Source organism: Vulpes lagopus, chromosome 10 (assembly GCF_018345385.1).
Source record: "Vulpes lagopus strain Blue_001 chromosome 10, ASM1834538v1, whole genome shotgun sequence".
NCBI classification, from domain to species: Eukaryota; Metazoa; Chordata; class Mammalia; order Carnivora; family Canidae; genus Vulpes; species Vulpes lagopus.
In genome coordinates, this window is record NC_054833.1 from 96,727,526 (window position 1) to 96,747,246 (window position 19,721).

The following is a 19,721-nucleotide window of genomic DNA, read 5'->3' on the forward strand; positions in this document are numbered from 1 at the left end:
ACCACCCCTAAAAGCACAAAACTGCGAAAAACATGGCAAGAACCATCTGAGAAAAGGACACTTGTTACCAGTAGGAGCACTGAAACAAGAAGCCAGCTGGGAACACATGTGTCAGCGACTCAATATTTTCCCCCACTCTACTCATGTCTACAAAGGATTACAGAAGCGCCATGAGATTTGGTGCAGGGGGTTACAAATCAATTTTAGGGAGTGGGCCAACCTGGGACTGGAACCCACAAATGAGGACCAACTGTGGATGCCAAGAGAAGGGCCACATGATCAGATCCATAGACGAGGTCTGTGAACGAAGAGAAAGAGGAAATGAGGGAGGCAGAGAAAAGATGAACGGGGAATGGCAGAGGTGGTTCCTGTTCCTGCTCCCCACGCCCTGGCTCCTTGGACTCCGTGCATTACAGAGCCTTCTTCTCAGCCCCACATTCCAGGAATTCTTGATGATGAAAGTAGCCTCTGACCCCACCAACCAAAAGACCCCAACTTGTGCGTTGGGCAGTCCAATTTGTAACTGGGCCATCAGACACACACTCTCCAGGGTTAGGACAGGTGACAGAGAAGCCTGGAAAAACAGCAGCCAGAGGAGAAACACATGCTTATGGGCACACACACAAGTACATGAACACACTTCCTAGTGGGCAAGCTGATCAGTGCCACCCAGGATACAGGCCACCCCCAGAAGAAAGATCTACCTGGGTCACCCAGTAACTTGCAGAAGCACAGCTAGAACCAGACCCTCTGGCCCAGCGATCAGGTGTCACACCTAAATCTATGACAGATGCCTGGGGAGATGGCAAAGCCAGCAGACATGCACGACCCCATCTCCATGGGAAAATGAAGCCACTTGACCTCACGAAGCAAGATGTAGACTTGCCATCATGATCATCACAACAGCTGTCACATAGAGCACACTTCTGTTGCTTGGGGAAGAAGGAAGAGTGTGGGGATAATACAGGAAGTGGGTAATGCAAAAAGGAGGTATGTTCTAGAACTATGCTGTCCGATGTAGTAGCCAGATATGCCTATTGAGCATGCAAAACTGGATGGGTCCAAACTGAGATGTTCCATAGATATCAAATACACCCTGGACTTTGAAGACTCAGGCCAAAAACAAAAATGTAAAACCTCAGTAATTATCCTGTGTTTATGTTGAAATCATAATACCTTGGATATAGCAAGTTACATAAAATATATTAAAATTAATTTCACTTTTTTTTAAAGATTTTACTCATTTATTCATGAGAGACACAGAGATGCAGAGACACAGGCAGAGGAAGAAGCAGGTTCCCTGCAGGGAGCCTGATGCGGGACTCAAACCCAGGACCCCAGGATCACACCCTGAGCCCAAGGCAGATGCTCAACCACTGAGCCACCCAGGTACTCCTCACTGTTTTTCTTTGTACCTTTTTAAATGTGGTAACTAGGAATTTAAAACTATACACATGGCTGGTATTGGTAGTTCACATCCTGTGTCTTCTGGACAGCGCTGGTCTAGAAGTAGCCAGTTTGGCTACAGAATAGAGAGGTGGGTGGGATGGGGGAAGAAGGAATAAAATGTCCGTTCAGATCTGTTGCTCATTTTTTAGCTGGGTTGTTTTCCTGTTGTGTTTTATTTTTTAGATTTTTTTATTTGCAAAAGAGAGAGGAAGAGAGAAAGAGCATGAGTGGGGTGAGGAACAGAGGGAAATGCAGGCTCCTTGGTGACCAAGAAGTCCAACACAGGGCTTGATCCCAGAACCCTGGGATCATGACTTGAGCCAAAGGCAGAGGTTTAACCAACTGAGCCACCCAGGTGCCACTCCCAGGTGTGTTTTTAAGAGCTCTTTGTTTTGGAAACAAGCCCTTTATCAGCCATGTGTTTTGCAAACATTTTCTCCCAGTCTGTGGCTTGTCTTTTCAATCTCTCAACCTGAAGTTTTTATTGCACAGGACTGGCCTGATGTAGTTCCTCTAAAAAAGCTTGATAACCTTGTGCCAGCCACTCAAGCTCACTTAATTCACCAGTACAAGGCCTAAGTCACAGGCTTAATGTGATGACTGCAAACTATACGTAAATATCCATACACATGGTCAAGTGGATACACATGTGCTTGCAGTGCTCAGCACAATGGTGGCTCATGGTACATTCTCAACAAATGTAATAATCACTATGGCAGCAGTGCCTCCTGATTCTGTTTCCTCTCAGGGGATGGCTGGTGGCCAAACAGGAGGTGGAGGGGCTCAAGCCAGGAAGTGAGGAGGGAAGCTAAAAATCCAGGCCAAGGTATTAAACCTTGAAATGAAGGAAAATCTATGCCACACCTCACCCAGAGCATCCAAGTGATCTTGAACATTTACTAAGGCAACTCAGATGAGCTACCACCTTCATAAAACAGTCCTTTGGTCCTCCCCAAAACAAAGGTAATAGGTAACGTTTATAATTCTAGACTTAAGCTGGGAATCACATCCCTGTTGACTGACGTCTATGTCCATGTGCTTCTCATGAAGCTCACCCCAAGGTAAGCACCCATGCGACAACGCCAGCCCCAAGAAAGTGAAAGCAAAACCACATATTGCCAAAAGAAAGTATTTGTTGGGATATGAGGAGCTCTACTTATAGAACAGGAGCCACCTGGGAAATGCAAATCAGAGCTACAAAGAGATAGCCATTCTACCGGGGAGGAGGTCCTATCATCAAAAACACTGACAATAATAAGTGTTGGCAAAGAGGCAGACAAACTGAAGCTCTCACGCACTGCTGTAGAGAATGTAAGATGGGGCAGCCACTGTGGAGAACAGGCTGGCTGCCCCTCAAATAAGAAAACACAGAGTTATGAGTGACCGAGCAAGTCCACTTTCAGGTATATACCCAATGAGTGAAAACCTATTTCCCCAAAAATCTGTCCACACACGTTCACAGCAGCATTACTGGTGACAGCCAGAAAGTAGAAACAACCAAAAGGTCCATCGAGTGACGACACAGGTAAAGAAAATGTGGTCTGTCCTAACTATGGAACAGTACTCAGCCACAGAAAGGAATGGAGTAATGATCCACACTACAACATGGATGAGCCTCAACGTGATGTAAAAACAAAGAAGTCAGATGCAAAAAGCTACCCGTTATGATTCCATTTCTATAAAATGTCTAGACAAGGCAAATCTATAGAAACAGAAAGTAGAGGGACGCCTGGATGGCTCAGCGGTTGAACATCTGCCTTCAGCTCAGGGTGTGGTTCCCGGGTCCTGGGATAGAGTCCCACATGGGGCTCCCCTAGAGGAGTCTGCTTCTCCCTCTGCCTGTGTCTCTTCATCTCTCATGAATAAATAAATAAAATCTTTTTTTAAAAAAGTAGATTCCTTCTTTAAAAAAAAAAACAAGAAAGAAAAAGAAAATAGTAGCTCAATGGCACACATTAACTGAGCACCTACTGGGAGCACTCATGCTAGAAATAGAGACAAACAAGATGCCACCTGCTTCAGGGAATCTGAATCCAGCCTCCTCTTGGCAGCCCTAAATCTGGTAGCTCTCTGCAGTAACACACCTGTGGAGCCAATTCCAAAGTGGAAGGTCCTTCAAAGCCTTCTTCTCAAGAAAGGAAAAGAACATGAAATCCATCCCAGAAGATGGCCTGAGACACGCAAACACGAGCTGAGCAATCAGAACAACTGGAACTACATGCTAACAGGGTTGCTGCATGGGTTGAATGAGCACCTGTCAGCAGCCTCGACCCACAGGAAGGGCTCCCAAGTTCGCCTACCACTGTCCCAAGTGGTCTTGTCGATACCACAGTGAGATCCACGTCCTTTACCCACCAGCGGCACCACACTGCTGGTTTCACAGCCTAGGACAGAACAAATGCCCAACTAGGAGAGGGAAGCACAACACTCACGAGACACCACCACCCCGCCCCCCGCTGCCTGTGATTTTCACATCTGTAAAAGATACAAAAGCTGACAGATGCCCGGATGCTAGCAAGGGTGGTGGGTGCACATACAAATCAGTACAGCCTTCCTGCGGACCACAGAACACTGTGCCCAGAGCCCAATACACAGCCTTCCCTTCCTCCCACAAATTCTTCTCGAAATTTATCCTATGGAAATTACCAGGGACATGCCCAACGGTCAGCACTAAAAATACTGCCAGGATCCATATCTGACATAGCAAAATCATAAGCTACGTGATATCCAAAAATAGAAAATTGACTAAAAAATATAAAAATAAAAAGATAAGGTGGAAAGGTTATAGCCATTTAAAACAAAACAGAAGGCATGTGCTTAGAAAGATTTCCACCAAAGGGAAACCAAAATAACCATCATCTAAAGGTCAGGTGTCAGGGCACCAGGGTGGCTCAGTGGTTGAAAGTCTGCTTTTGGCTCAGGGTGTGATCCTGGGATCCTGGGATCGAGTTCCACATCGGGCTGCATGGAGCCTGCTTCTCCCTCTGCCTAGGTCTCTGACTCTCTGTGCATGTCTCATAATAAATAAAATCTTTTAAAAAAAATATTGGACAGGGGATCCCTGGGTGGCGCAGCGGTTTGGCGCCTGCCTTTGGCCCAGGGCGCGATCCTGGAGACCCGGGATCGAATCCCACATCAGGCTCCCGGTGCATGGAGCCTGCTTCTCCCTCCGCCTGTGTCTCTGCCTCTCTCTCTCTCTCTCTCTGTGACTATCATAAATAAATAAAAAATTAAAAAAAAATATTGGACAGGTGTCCTATTAGGAGACATGGAGTGAAACCTAAGGGCAGTTAAAATAACAGATTATATGCCAATTAAAGATTAAATTTTTTGAAATGTAAAAAAATACACATGGGAATAATTATCAAAGTTTCTCTAGTTTCTCTATGGAGGAAGAGGTATACATAAGGACTAATCTATATGTATAATATTTATTAAAAAACATAGATCCAAAGCAAATATGATTTGTCTAAGTTAGAAAGAAGGATGTACTCATTTCCTATGGCTGCTATAACAAATCGCCACAAACTTAGTGACTTAGGACAACACACATTTATTGTCTTACAGTTGCACAGGCCAGAAGTCAAGTATGGGTTTGATGGGGCTAAAATCAAGGTGCCAGGAGGGCTCTCTTCCTTCCAAGGGCTCTATGGGAGGATCCATTCCTGTGCCTCCTCCAGCTTCTGGAGGTAGCCTGTGGATGGCTCATGGAACCCCCCCCCCCTTCAAAGTGACTAATTTAACCTCTCTGACCTCTGCTCTGTCATCACATCTCCTTCTCAGACTCTGACCCTCCTTCCTTGGTCTTTCACTTACAAGGACCATTGTGATTACATCAGGCGCACCCACATAATCCAGAATCATTTCCTCATCTCAAGATTCTTAACTGAACCACATCTGTAGGGAGCCTTCTGCCATATCTGTGGGGAGCATCTGTAGGGAGCCTTCTGCCATCCAGGATAATGTTGTCACACATCCTAGCGATCAGGATGGGGACATCTTGGGGTGGGAAGGGGGGACTTTATTCTGGTTACCAGAGTATATAGGAATCACTGTCCTCACCACCACCACCACCGTCATCATCACCACCACCACCACCATCATCACCACCACCACCAGCAGCAGCAGCAGCTAACTTTCTGGGTGCACTGGGATACTTGTGAGGCTCTACCCTGAAGTGTGACATAATTCGCTTACCTAATCCCCATGAGAATCCCCTAAGGCAGGCTCTATTATGATCCCACTTTGTAGATGGGTACAACTAGAAGCCAACTTTCCATGGTCATTAACATTTTAAGTAGCAGCAACAAGATCTTGAGAGCTTGTTTGGAGGTTCTAGCAGGGGAGCGCAGCTACTCGTATACCCTTGACCGAAGAACGGTCCTCCTCTATCGGGGATGGTCGTCCTCTTCGACCGAGCGCGCAGCTTCGGGAGGGACGCACATGGAGCGGTGAGGGAGGAAGGGGACACCCGCCTAGCCAGCCAGATCAGCCGAATCAACCCTGGCGATCAATGGGGTGACAGATGTCGCAGCCAGATCGCCCTCACATCCTGCAGCAACAAGATCTGAGCCCAGGCAGTCAGGCCGTAAGAGAACAGCTTACAATAAGAAGTGGTTACAATACAGCACAAAATGGAAAAGAATATTGCAAAAGGGTTGCCTTTTATAAAAATGTATCTAGGTCTTGCCAAAAAAAAAAAAAATCTGGAATGGTGTAGATCAAGTATTAACATACATGCCTCTGGGTTGGGGGAAGGGGCTGTCACCATCACCCAGATGTAGTTAAAGATGTTTCTGCTAATGAATACATGTTAGTTCTTCAAGGAGAACAAAATCAGAGTTATTTTAATCAGGGCAAATACAATGAGGTCAGAAGGGATCAGCTCAGAGTGGTCTTCAGCAGGAAACTGGCCTACCACTCATGCTCAACCATCTTAGTTCTCCAGGGACACAGGTCCTCCTCCTCCAGGCAGACTCCAGGCCTACAAGCAGAGGCTGGCAGCAGGCCAGGAGTAGCCTGGATTGGCTGGGCATGATGGGGAGGGGACAGCTGCCAATGACATCCCGCAGACCGCCAGTCCTGAGGCTGGCATCCCACCCCCATCCCCTCACCATGTGCCCTACAGGGTCTTCTCTTCCCATCTCTATCATGCTGTGTGGACACTAATTTTGCCAGTCTCCGTTCTACAAATTACAAAGTACCCGTGTTCTTTGTCCTTTCCTCACCACAGAATCCTTCACACACTAGATACCTCACCCCCCAAAGCCCTCTGCCACCCCTGGATCCCTGCATGACTCAGGTCAGATGAAAGCTTTTTCTAGATGAAAGCTTTTTCTAGTGTGCTGGGTGAGTGGGAAAGGCCCCTCTGCTCTAAACTGGCAATATCACCAATTCTGTTTCCAAAACAGCACCACTTATTGACGCTCCTCTTCCCCAGCCACAGGCCTCCCCAGCCCCAGGGGAGAAAGGCCAGGGCTACTGGCCCACCCAAGGCTGGAATCCGAGAGACCTTAACCCCAAAAGGCCCCCTGCATGCACAAACAGCAGGAGGTTGTGTCCGCAGTGTATGGGCCACAATATGGCCCCTTGAATGCTTTCCAGAACACCCAAATGCAGGCAGTGACAGGCCTTCAGGGCAGCAGGAGCATGAGACACCCCTAGTCAAGTACATACCAGGCATGCTGCATACATTGACAAATTTAATCTTCCCAAGTATCCTTCCAGGAAGCTCTGCCATCATCCCATCTCTCTCATGAGAGGCATGGAGGCATGGAGTGCTCAGGGCCAAGCAGCCAGCAAGCACAAGGCCAAGACCGGAAATGCTGTGTGTGTGGCCAAAAAGGAAGTTGCCATAGAGACGCCCTATCTTAACACTGGATCCTACCATCTCTGGGGAGAAAAAGGCAGGCAGGGGCATCTAGGTCCTTCTCTGATTCGTCCACTGGTCACATATCTGTGAAGCACCCACCGTGGGCTGGGCACAAGCAGGGTGCTGGGAGTCCTTGCTGGTCCTCTGGACAAACAGGTGTCTGCCTCCCAGAGCTCACAGTCTAGGCTGAGGACCACGGAGGGCCTGGCTCCCAGTCAGGCATCGCCAGAGGGCAACAAAAGCCGACACCAGGATTTCTGGCTTCAACTTCAAACTGCACAGCACTTACATCTCTTCCAAGACAAAACAAGACATGCCACTTTGCTACCCTGATACGTGAAAATGCATTCTTATCTCTAAAATCCGCTGGATGGTGGGCAGTGGATTGGAGCTTATAAAAGGATTCACAAAGGGACTGCTTGTAACTGCTCCCTCCCTAGACACCCACAAGAGATGGGACAAACTATTCAGGAGCCTCTAATTACACAAAGTCGGGTACACCTTCATCCCAAGGCGTGCAGACACGCAAGATGCTCCCTGCACCCGGCCCTCTGGCTTCTCAGAGTGGAATGTACCCACACTCCAGCCGCCTCTCCTTTCCTCACCAACAGCCAGGTGGAGTTCTGAGGCGGGACTCCTAGTTTCCCAAAAGCCAGATAAGGAGACCCATGTCCACGCTCCACAGCCCTGGGAACACCGAGGCAGACCAAGCACACCTAACTCGGCAGGCATAAGGTCTTCGAAGGGGAGGCCTGGCTGTGTGGAATAGGGAATTCAGGAGATGCACTTGCAAGAGACCAGGAAAAAGCATGAGCCATAATAACAAGAGCAAACCTTACAGAGCGCTTCCCCGGCGCCTAAGAGCACAGGAGCACATCTGATCCTAACAACCCTGTAAGGCAGGCACTACCATCCTTCCCATTTTACAGATGCCTGTGCACTGGCTCCAACAGACCCAACCCATCACAGGTCTCCTGGAGGGGCCCATCCCTGGGAGGATGGGACACCTCAGGTTTCAGGGAGGAGCCCCCTGCACAGTGAGTCAGGAGGGAGGAAGGCCTTGCTGGGGAGGATCTAGCCATGGCTGCAAGGAAGCTTAAGGAAGATCTATCCATGGAGAGAAGCTACCACAGTGGCTGTTGTCACAGACAGGATGGGAGAGTCCACAGAGCCACCGCCTTCCCTTCCCATGAGGCCCACTAATAGGGTAAGGTTGTTCATTTTCTTGAATTCCTCCAAGAACACACACCCCCTACCCCGCAACCAAGCCCCTATTCATTCTAGTCTCTAGTCATCAGTGGAGTTCCTATAGCCACATCTGCCCCCTCTCCAAAATTAGGGACCATGAAGAACCCAGAAGATGCCCACCAAACCTATTTCCCATTCTTAATGGCACACAGGTTGGCCATATTTCCCAGCCTCCTTTGCAGCTGGTCACATGCCACGTTCTGGTCAGTGGAAGTTGGGCACCTTCCAACTTGTAGGACTGGCCCACAAAAACCTCTAAGGCATCTTCTACTCTCCCTCTTCCCCTGAATGCTGGCTGGACAGACGATCCTGAGGTGGCCTCATGTTTTAGGAGATAGTGGTACTGCCAGGCAGGAGAGCCCCACCCTCAATCTCCACAGTCTTGTTCACCACTTTATCCCCAGGGACAAGTGTAACACCCAACACACACTGAGTCCTCTTTGAGTATTTCCTAAATCAACAAAGAAACAAATTCTAAGAACATCAAGTGATCATCATTCAGGACAGAACACCCTTGAAACAACAATCACAGAAGCCAATTCCTCAACCATCCAGCATATAGGCAGGTCTGAATCAATATCAATAATAAAAGGGTCGGGGCACCTGGGTGGCTCAGATGGTTAAGTGTCTGACTCTCGATTTCAGCTCAGGTCATGATCTCAGTATTTTGAGATCCAGCCCCGCATCGGGCTCTATGCTCAACACGGAATCTGCCTGTCCCTCTCCTTCTGTTCCCCTCCCCCACCTCCACCCACACTCATGAAAATCTTAAAAAAAAAAAAAAGAAGAAGAAGAAAGAAAGAAGAAAGAAGAAAGAAGAAAGAAGAAAGAAGAAAGAAGAAAGAAGAAAGAAGAAAGAAGAAAGAAGAAGAAGAAGAAGAAGAAGAAGAAGAAGAAGAAAAAGGTCAATTCTGTTTTTCATACCAGCAGTCTCTATCATGGAGAATATATACCCCAGAAGGGAACCAGAAAGGAAAATCACCATGTGATTTTCCACCACGTTAGTGGAAATTCTAATATTTATATCATCCTTTCTACCATACCATTTGCCTTTATGTTTGATGAGACAATGACAATGATCATGACAAGGATGACAAGAGCAGCTAATACTTGAGCACCTGCCTCCACAGCGCTCAGCAGTGTTGAAACCATTTCACATGTATTCACTTAATGTTCCCAAAAAATCTAGTGCAATTGGCTCTTTCATTGGTTTTTTTTACAAGTGTGAGACACAAAGAGATGACAAATGGCCCAAAATCATACCCCATCTGAGCGGCAGGGCTGGGATTGGACCCCCGGCACTTGGGCTCTGGTGTCTGTGCTGTTGTGTACCATAACTACACATCTAAATCAACAAATAAGTTCATAAATACTGAGGACATTGGCTGAAAATTTTTAAAGATTTTATTTATTTACTCATGAGAGACATAGAGAGAGACACAGAGACATAGGCAGAGGGAGAAGCAGGCTCCCAGCAGGGAGCCCGATGCAGGACTCGATCCCAGGACCCCAGGACCACACCCTGAGCCAAAGGCAGACGTTCAACCAGTGAGCCACCCAGGTGCCCACACTGGCTGAATCTTATCTGTGATGGGATGTTTGACTGAAGGAATGTGGATTTCTTTGATGGAGGATGCCAGTGGAAAAACATCCACTTCTCCATTGTTTTGGAAATATTTTGATAACATCTTTCAAAAATATTGTTTTTAAATGGCTATGAAGCCCCATGATGGATTTCAGAACTAGCCAAAAAAACAGAACTCCACCATTTCACTGGCCCTGGCTGTCAGCACCTGTCCACATCATGCAGTCTCCTGGCTACCTATCTCCTTGCTAACCAGGGCACTTCAAGTCCCCTCATCTCCTGGCATCTCCAGCACGGTGTGTCCTCTGCACACATAAGGAATGGATGCATTCCCCCCCATTGTAAAAAACCAACTCTGAGCAGAACTTGGTTCTTGGGTCCCTGGCAGGGTGCTTCTCTATCACACACAGAACTGAAACACCTTAGAGCACCCAGGAAGAGAAAGTAACACAGCAGGAAAAAGATTTGAGACATTGAAGGCCACAGAAGGAGTACAAATTGTATTTCCTGTTCGTGGCTGTGTGGCCTTGGGCACATTCCTTCGACTCCGCAGGACTCTGTCCTCGTAAATAGAATGGGTACAATTCCTGCTTCCTGGGGTCACTATGAGGAGGTGATGAGCTGGTGCATGTGATGTGCTTCCACACGGACCAGTAGACAGCACTCATTAGAGGCAGCTCTTGTCACTGGCAATGCCATCATCATCACCAGGCAGACAAGCCAAGAACCCAACACCAGGGAAACAGAACAGCTCCTATTTTTGAGAATCCCTCAATTCATGGCAGCCACAACTTGCCAAAAATAAGCAGATGGAGAAAACATGCATAAGCGCCGACTGAAAATTTCAGGATACAAACCTATTCAGTTGAGATGGCCCTCGCCCAGTCCACGCCCTCGAAGGCAGCTCATTGCCTCACCAACCCTATCCAGACTCCACAAACAGGTGGCACCGTGTCAGCTCCTGACACATTCCCAAATGCAGAAGATGCAGGAGGACCGTAACAGTTTAACTCAGAAAGGGCCCCAAGTGGGCTCCTTTCTACCTGGAGACTCAGCTGGTGCCCCTGGAAGGAAAGAGAAATCACACACACACACACACACACACACACACACACACACCACACACTGCATCTCCCACTGTCCCACAAGCTCCCCCTCTATATTCAGAGGCTCTCCCAGAGGCCAGGGCTGGAAGAAATCCCAGTCACCATCTCCCCATCCCTCTTGGAAAACAAAAGGGAGACTGATGGCCAAGAGGTGAATGGCTTAAGATCCACAGTCTTCATTAGAAGGCAGGCCTAGGGACTCCCCACCAGTGTCTTTTTTCCTCTATTGTATTATATTGCAATTATGCAGTATCACCCACATATTTTTTAAAAAGTACATAAAATTCACTTAATTCTTGCCTATCGTAAAATTCATCAAATTCATATTGGATAGAAGCTATTATCTCACTTTGACAGATGGGGGAAATGAGACAAAGAGTGCCTCAGATCACATACTTACTAGGTAGGTGGCAGAGCGGGGATTTGAGCTACAAGTTTGGATCCGGAGTCCAGGTGCTCTCGTGGTGGCCAGCCACCACCAGCTCCTTCCCACCCCAGACGTGCAGGCCACTTCTTGAACCCAACTCAGCCGGTGACCTAAACTGGGACAAGGGACGTTCTGGACTTCTGAGGCCAAGCCATAGGATTCATGGAACACACCTTCTGGGAGGATGCCAAGCATCATGTTAAGTCAAGCTACCTTGGGACTAGCAGGCAGTAGGCACTCAGTCGGCCATCACCACCAAGGCATCAGATGTAGGAGTGAAGATTCTACAACCTTCCAGACCAAGTGACATACCAGCTGAGTACCACCAAATGGCCTGAGGCCAGACCACAAAGTGTAAAATCACCCAGGTGAGCCCTGCCCAAATCTCTGGCACACAAACCTACTCGCCTAGATTCAACGGCACCTGCTGATCTCACTTCAGGATGGCCATCCTGCAGGCCACCTGGCTAGCCTCCTCCTTCAACTCACAACACAAGAAGCTCCTCCATGAGCCTGCCTCCCCCTCTTCCCGACCATCGCTCTCACACCCAGATGGGTAAGAACCTTCCTTCCTCACACAGTACCAAGCCCAGACCCTCACTGTGGTACTGATCACACAACCCTGCAATGGCTGGGTGCTGAGTCTGTTCCCCACCAGGGCAGGAGCTCCACCCTTCTTCCTGTCACCCAGCAGTCCAGCACCCAGTAGGACAGCAAACACAGGTGGAACACATGAAAGTGCTCAATCATGACAGGATTCAAAGAGAGACCCTATTATACCCACTGACATTTTATGGTTCTAAGCAAAGCAGCACATGACCCAAAAGCCAAGATTGAGCGTTCCTCAATCTCGGCACTACTGACACCTTGTCCTAGATTATTATTTGTGGTACAGGCTGTCCTGTGCATTTTAAGATGTTTAGCAGCATCCCCGGCCTTAATCCACTAGATGCCAGGAACACACCCATCCCCAATTATGACAACTATCTCCAGCCACTGCTAAATGGTCCTGGGGGGCTGGGAGAGGATTTCCCTGGTTGAGAACTACTCACTGCTTTAGACAGCAGGACCCATGAGTGTCTACTGTTACCCAGGCCTGACGGGCAGCGAGGGTGTATAATTTCTGTTCACAGGTCACACACCACCAAAACCAAATGCTCATGGTCCTCTCACACTAGCCAGCAGACAGCACAGTAACCTGCATGTTTGTGCTACCTAGCAGCCCTGAAGGAACACCGTGGCTTGAAGGTCCCCCTCGGGATGTCACCTTTACAACAGCAGGTTGGAAATATAGCCCTGAGAGTCCCTATCGAGGACCTGAAGGCTTGTTCTCTAAGTCGTCAGGGAGCACTGTTACTAAACTCTTTACCCCAGAACTGGCTTTTTCTGTCATTTTTCCATGAATACATCCACCTCACACAGAACTGCCAGTGCATGTTCCAAAATGCAAGTGTGACCGCCTCATCCCTCTTCTGAAAACCCTCAGTGGATCCCTGCTGCCCTCCGGATAAAGTCCAAACACCTGAGCAAGATTTTGCCACCCCGCACCACTCATTGTTAGCAACAACAATGGCAAAAATTACAGCAGCAGTTCCCACTGGGTAAGTGCCTATCCCATGCCATGCACCATGTTCAACTCCTCTGACATATTAACTCATTTATTCATTCCCAACCATAACCCAGTGGGGTAGACACTAATATTATTCCCTTTCTAGAGATAAGAGAATTAAATCTCACAAAGCAGGTGGAACTTGCCCATGGTCACACAGCAAAGCTCCTCAAATAGTGCATGAAGTCAAACCCCATGCTGCTTGTACCTTGTGCAATAGTGTGGGCTCCATGAGGATCGGAGTCTATGACATCACTGCCATGTCTTCAGTACCTAGGACAGTGCCTGGCAGATTCCACATTCAAATATGGAAGGAAAGAGGGATGGCAGGATGGATGGAAGTCTCAAGAGCAGCATATACCAAACCTAGCTAATTATCAGGACTACTAACTATATTATAATAATATAATTATTATAACCTAGCTTATTAAAATATTGAGTTCCAGGGACCTGAGAGTTTTATACCCAGACGATCACTCAGGTGTAAAATCAAAGAATGGATACATTAGAGTATGTGCCATCTGAGGTCATAGTGAAGAAAATGAGGGGCCAGGTTTAGCTCAGAAAAACACAGATAGAGGGACACCTGAGTGGCTCAGTGGTTGAGGTTCTGCCTTTGGCTCAGGGCGTGAACCTGGAGTCCCAGGATCAAGTCCGCATCAGGCTCCCTGCATGGAGCCTGCTTCTCTCTCTGCCTGTGTCTGCCTCTCTCTCTGTGTGTCACTCATTAATAAATAAATAAAATCTTCAAATAATCAATAAAAAAATAAAATAAAATAATAAAATAAAATAAAATTACTGAGTTCCAAACCACCTAGTGAATGACAGCCATCCTCAGCCTCTCCAGGGAGGGCAGAAATCCACTGAGTTAACTGAAGGGAGAGAAACTACAGGACATGGATTTCAGGAGCCAAAATCCCATCTCATGCCCCTTCGAGTGAGCTTCACAAAAAGGTTCCAGTAGCTTGTGCTTTTAAAAACCCCCAGGTAGTTCTGATTATCAGCTGGGCTTGGGACCCACTGTCCACTCTCACTATGGCATGCCTGCATTTACCATGAGCGCCCCTTCTACACCCTGCAGGCCCCCACCCGCACCCCAGCTCCAACAGGTTTCTGGGCCACCTGGGAGGTCAAGTGTGGCCAAATGCATGCAAAACTGGAAGGAAAGTGGGCTGCTTATGTACATGGGCATTTTCAAAGCAGGGCCTCTGGCTCTGAGCCACCAGAGACCTGCCTGGCTCCAAAGCCAGGAGAAACCTTTTGGAATGCAGTTTAATCTGATTCATGATAAGAAATCATGGAACACCTGGGTGGCTCAGTGGTTGAGCATCTGCCTTCAGCTCAGGACATGACCCTGGAGTCCTGGATTGAGTCCTGCATCGCATTCCCCGTGGGGAGCCTGCTTCTCCCTCTGCCTATATCTCTGCCTCTCTCTGTCTCTCATGAATAAATAAAATCTTAAAAAAAAAAAAAAAAAGAAATCAAATGAAGCTAAGTCACCTGTGGATGGCCAAGTTCAGAACCCTACAGCAGCATGGATTAAAATCTGGGAACAGGTACCTCCTGGGCTTTTGAGGGGTGCTGCCAAAGGGCCCTTTCACTCAGAAGTAACACTTACAGGAAGCTGTCCTTCGGGTTCTGTTCATGTTAGACTAAAAGCAGGCAAGGATAACCCACACACTGCTGGTGGGAACGTAAAATGCTATAACCACTTTGAAAATAGTCTGGCAGTTCCTAAGATAATTAAACATAGTTACCATATGACCCAGCAATTACACTCCTAGGCAAATGCCCAAGAAAAATGGAAACACACTTGTACATGAATGCTCAGGGCAGCACAATTCACAGTAGCCAAGTAGAAACAACCCAATGTCCATCAATGAACAAATAAACAAATTATGGAAAACCCATACAATGTTGTATTATTCGACCAAACAAAGGAACAATGTACTGACATACGCTACAATGTGGATGAACCTTGGCAACATCACACTAAGTGAATGAAGCCAGACACCAAAGGCCTCATATTACAGAATTCCATTTATAGGAAATGTCCAGAACAGGACAATCAATGGAGACAGAAGACTCATGGTTGCTTAGGGCAGGAGAGGAGGGCAAGGGCTATCAGGGATAGGGTTTGTTTTTGAGGGGATGAAACAGTTCTAAAATTGATTGAGGTGGTAGCTGGTTGCACAGATCTGTGAATACACTAAAAACCACTGAATTGTCCATTTTCAGTGGGTGAATTGTATAGTATGTGAATTCTATCTCAATAGGGCTGTTATCAAAAAATAAAAATAAAAAAGGGAAGAATGCAAGTATAGTTGCTGTAGCTAATAGCAAAAGACCGTAAAGAACCCGAACGTCCCTCTCCAGGGATCAGACCCTTAAGGACAGCCGGAAGCTACGTGGCTGTGAAAGAATCAGGAAGACCCAAGTGTGGATCAGAACCGTCTCCAAATAATCACTAAAAAAAGAAATCAAGGTGCAGATGTGTAAGCAGTAGGGACTCATTCGTGCGAAAAACAGGACCTGCGTGTCACACAAGCACAGAATACTCTGAAGACAGAAGAACTAGGTAATGAGTTGGCTGCAGGGCCCAGGGTGGGGCTGGGGAGGAGAGACATTTATCAATGAATTGTTTGGTTTCTTTCCACGTGTATATTTCAATTTTTCAATCAAATTGACTTTTAAAAAAAAAAAAAGAGTCCATTTTTAAAAAGCAAATTAAAGCAAGTCTCTGCAAGTGAAAATTGCTTAAGCCTCCTTACTCTGTGAAAAACAGTCTTAGAAACTTTAGGAACTGAACCAATTGCCCAATCTAAGGCGGGTGGGGAAAGAAGACGCCACCCCCAGGACCAGAGCTTCATTTAAAAGCTACAGAATCCTCAGTGATGTGCTCGGTCCACATGGAACAAAAGTAAAGGCCTCTCATTCTGTGGTTCATGGTAAGACAAAACAGGCATTTGGCTACCAAGCCAGGAGTTTCTGCAGCTCCGTCATAAGCTGTTAAGGGGGCAGACTAAAGGGTTCCCGATGCCATCAGGCAGGGAGCACACGCACCCCTGCTGGCCCAGGTGAGCCGCCTCAACGTCACTTCCAAGTTGGCCCACGCAGGTCTCCGTTACATCACCAGGATGCTGCTGGCTGGACTTCCCCCACCTACTCTAAACCCCATCAGAGACCCAGACAGAATGGCCACACTTGCATTTCCAGAAGAAGGGAAGGGATCAAGCGCGATAAGTGAAGGCAGGAAGGGGACAGGTGCCGGCGCCAGGGCTCAAGGGTACTCACAGAAGCCCTCGATCTTGTCGGCTGTCTTGCTCCAGGCCACCTGGCGCGTCTCCATGATCACCTGGACGGTCCTCCGCTCTGGGGTGGACTTGCGGAAGCTGAACACCGTCATCACAGTGCCCAGCTCTAGGGCTCTCTTGATCTGACTCTTCTCGTATTCCGGAAGGCTGTCCACGTGGACCAGGGCAGTCATTGTTGGCAGAATGGGGGGAGCAGTGAGGGAAGAGGACGCTGCAGGGGCAGAATAAAGAAGTGAATTGGTTTTTGTTAACTAGTGGGGGGGGATCAGCTAACAGCCAAAACCCTGTCTCATGCCCATCAGGAGGAATTGTGGAAGAATGGTTCTTGTGGCGGAGGAACCCTTGACCACTCGGACAACCCAGGTAGGACACCCAGAGGTTTAAATAGAAGTGGAGGTATGGGAGGAGCCCCCCTGACCTCAGTGACTGAACTGTTATCCTGGCTTTGAATAACCAAATCACCCTGGTCTGGCAGTGACCTCTACCCTCCCCACACACTCCCATGCAGCAGAATATTTGAATAGCCAAAGCAGCCCACTGGCCCTACTCCCCACCCCCAACATCCTTTTCTATCCTGCCTAGATTTTCCTCAGCATCCCCTTACTCCCCAAGTGAAGCTGGGAACAAAAAAAAAGTCCTATTAAGCCACTTCAGAATGTGTCTGGGGAGATCTCTGTGCTGAAATGGAGCCAAAAGGACAGAAAATATCAGGGCCCAGCATCCTCAAGTTCAAGTCTGGTGTGTGGCCCTGGGCAGGCTGGAGAATCTCCAAAAGCTTCAGTCCCATCTCTTCTAGATGCTTGTTAGGGGCACCTGGGTGGCTTAGTGGTTGAGTGTCTCCCTTCGGCTCAAGGTGTGATCCCAGGGTCCTGGGATCCAGTCCCACATCGGGCTCCCTACATGGAGCCTGCTTCTCCCTCTGCCTGTGTCTCTGCCCCTCTCTGTCTCTCACGAATAAATAAAATCTTTATTAAAGAAAGCAAATGGGCCTGTTGGGATGGTAAGGGATCCTAAAAGCACAACGCCACTAGCAGGGCACCTGGCATCCCGCTCAGTGTGCAGCAGGTGTTCTGGAACATCGCACATGCCCACACACAGAGACGTTCCAGGCCCCAAATTCTCAAGGCTTCCTTGTCTGGCTGTCCTCACATCTACATCCAATCCATCAGCAAATGCAACACCTCTTCCCAGGTGGCTGGCTCCTCCCAGGATCTCAGACCTGGACAATTCTAATCGTCTACCTGGTCTCCTGATTCCACCCCAGCCCCCAACAGACCAGCACAGAGCAGTAGCTAAAAGACACCTTTCAAACAGGATGACATCATGTCAACCTCTCTGACCAGCCTGCTTCAGCCATAGCCCGAGCCCTTACTCTGCAGAGGGGAGTCCAATGGGAGACTTTGTAGACCCTCCTCCACTCCTGAGCCATATTTCCACACTTGTAAAGGAGAAGACAGATTATAGAAACCTCCAAGGCTCTTGGAAGGATTAAACCAAATAGTGTATCTTGAGGCCCTTGAAACAATGATGTGGGGTGCCTGGGGGGCTCAGTAGGTTCAATGTCTGCCTTTGGCTCAGGTCATGACCTCAGGGTCCTGGGATGGAGCTGAGTCAGGCTCCCTGCTCAGCAGGAGTCTGCTCCTCCCTCTGCCCACTTGTGCGCTCTCTCTCTCAAATAAATAAATAAAATCTTACAAAATAAAAAAAAAATGCAAGGTCAGTACTCCTCAGATTTAGCTACATCCATTGTCCTGTGCATCTTATCTCCTCCCCACCCTCCAAATCCCACAGGATCAGGAGCCCACGCTGTTGCTCCATAGAGAGGCAGGTGTCCAGCCAGGGCCAGGCAGGCCCTCACTCTGCGTCCACTTTCCAACAGCCTCCTGTCAGGCCACTCAAAATCAGGGCCTCAGGTCCCTCATCTGCAAAATGGGGCTACCACCAGCCTCCCAGGGCACTGGAAGGTTGGAAAGCTAGTGCACGGACAGGCCCCCAACTCTTAGAGGGGCCTCACAGGATAGTCATCAGCCATTTGTTCGACATGCAGGTGCCTCCTCTGTGCCAGCAGGGGTGCTGGGGACTGATATGCAAATGAGGGATAATGGGGAGAGGCCCCAGCCTTACCCTTTGCCCCCCCCCACTCCCGCTCATGCCCATCACCAAAGGCAGCTCCATAGGTATCTCGCAGCTGGAGATAAAACCATGAATTACACCTGTTCTCTGCCCACCTGGAATCAGACCTGTGCGCTCAACTCCTACCCAAAGAGGTCAGACGAAGCTTCTGGAAGAGGGCATCTGAACCCGATCTTTTTAAAAGGTGAAGCAGGAAGGAACAAGGTTCTGATCAGAGGAACAGGCCTAAGTAAAGGCCCAGCAGCAGGACTGGTAGAGTGTGCCACAGGCTGAGAGGAGCCTCCTGCCTCATCACCCTGTAATCCAGGACTACGGGCTGAGCCAGGTGCCTGAGGCCAATCCCAGACAGGTGAGCTGTTTATGGCTTTCCCCAAGTGCCAGCACCTGCTGTACCTGGTTCATCTCCTTTATCTCAGTGAGAACTGCCAGAGGTGAAAACCCAAGTCCTGAGAGGGGAAGTTAGGTGATCAAGGTCACACACAAACATGGCAGCACCAGGATTCAGAACCCTGGTCTGAATCCCAACTCTGTCAACACCTGCCTTCTGAACTCAGAATCCTGTGGCAGGGGACACCTGGGTGGCTCAGCAGTTGGGCGCCTGCCTTTGGCTTAGGTCGTGATCCTGGGATCCGGGATCCAGTCCTGTATCGGGCTCCCTGCAAGGAGCCTGCTTCTCCCTCTGCCTGTGTCTCTACCTCTCTCTATATATATTTCTCATGAATAAATAAATAAATCTTTTTTAAAAAAAAAGAATCCTGCAGCAGAATCTGGCCAGAAAGTAACTAATTCGGCACTCCCATCCCTCTTGAGAGAGGTTAAAGGACCTGCCTAAGGTCACACAGCTGGAAAGTGGCAGAAGCGGGATCTGCACCTGGCCCCAGCTCCACAGCCCTCTTCACCATGCTGACCACCCACCCGCCCCCCCAAGCCATGTGCCTCTAGAGCTTCCTCCCAGGTCTGCAGGCTGACATGCAGCAG

General features: G+C 48.4%; 1 protein-coding gene across 1 annotated transcript in view; it reads right to left on the bottom strand.

Annotated features, from left to right (window-relative positions):
- PLCG2 (phospholipase C gamma 2) overlaps positions 1–18,911 on the bottom strand; it is a 150,416-nt gene extending 131,505 nt beyond the window's left edge. Inside the window, exon 1 of the mRNA XM_041771700.1 lies at positions 16,591–18,911. Coding sequence (XP_041627634.1) covers positions 16,591–16,783 — 193 coding nt within the window. The 5' untranslated portion in view covers positions 16,784–18,911. The remainder of the gene's footprint in view (positions 1–16,590) is intronic.
- Between the last annotated feature and the right edge of the window lie 810 nt (positions 18,912–19,721).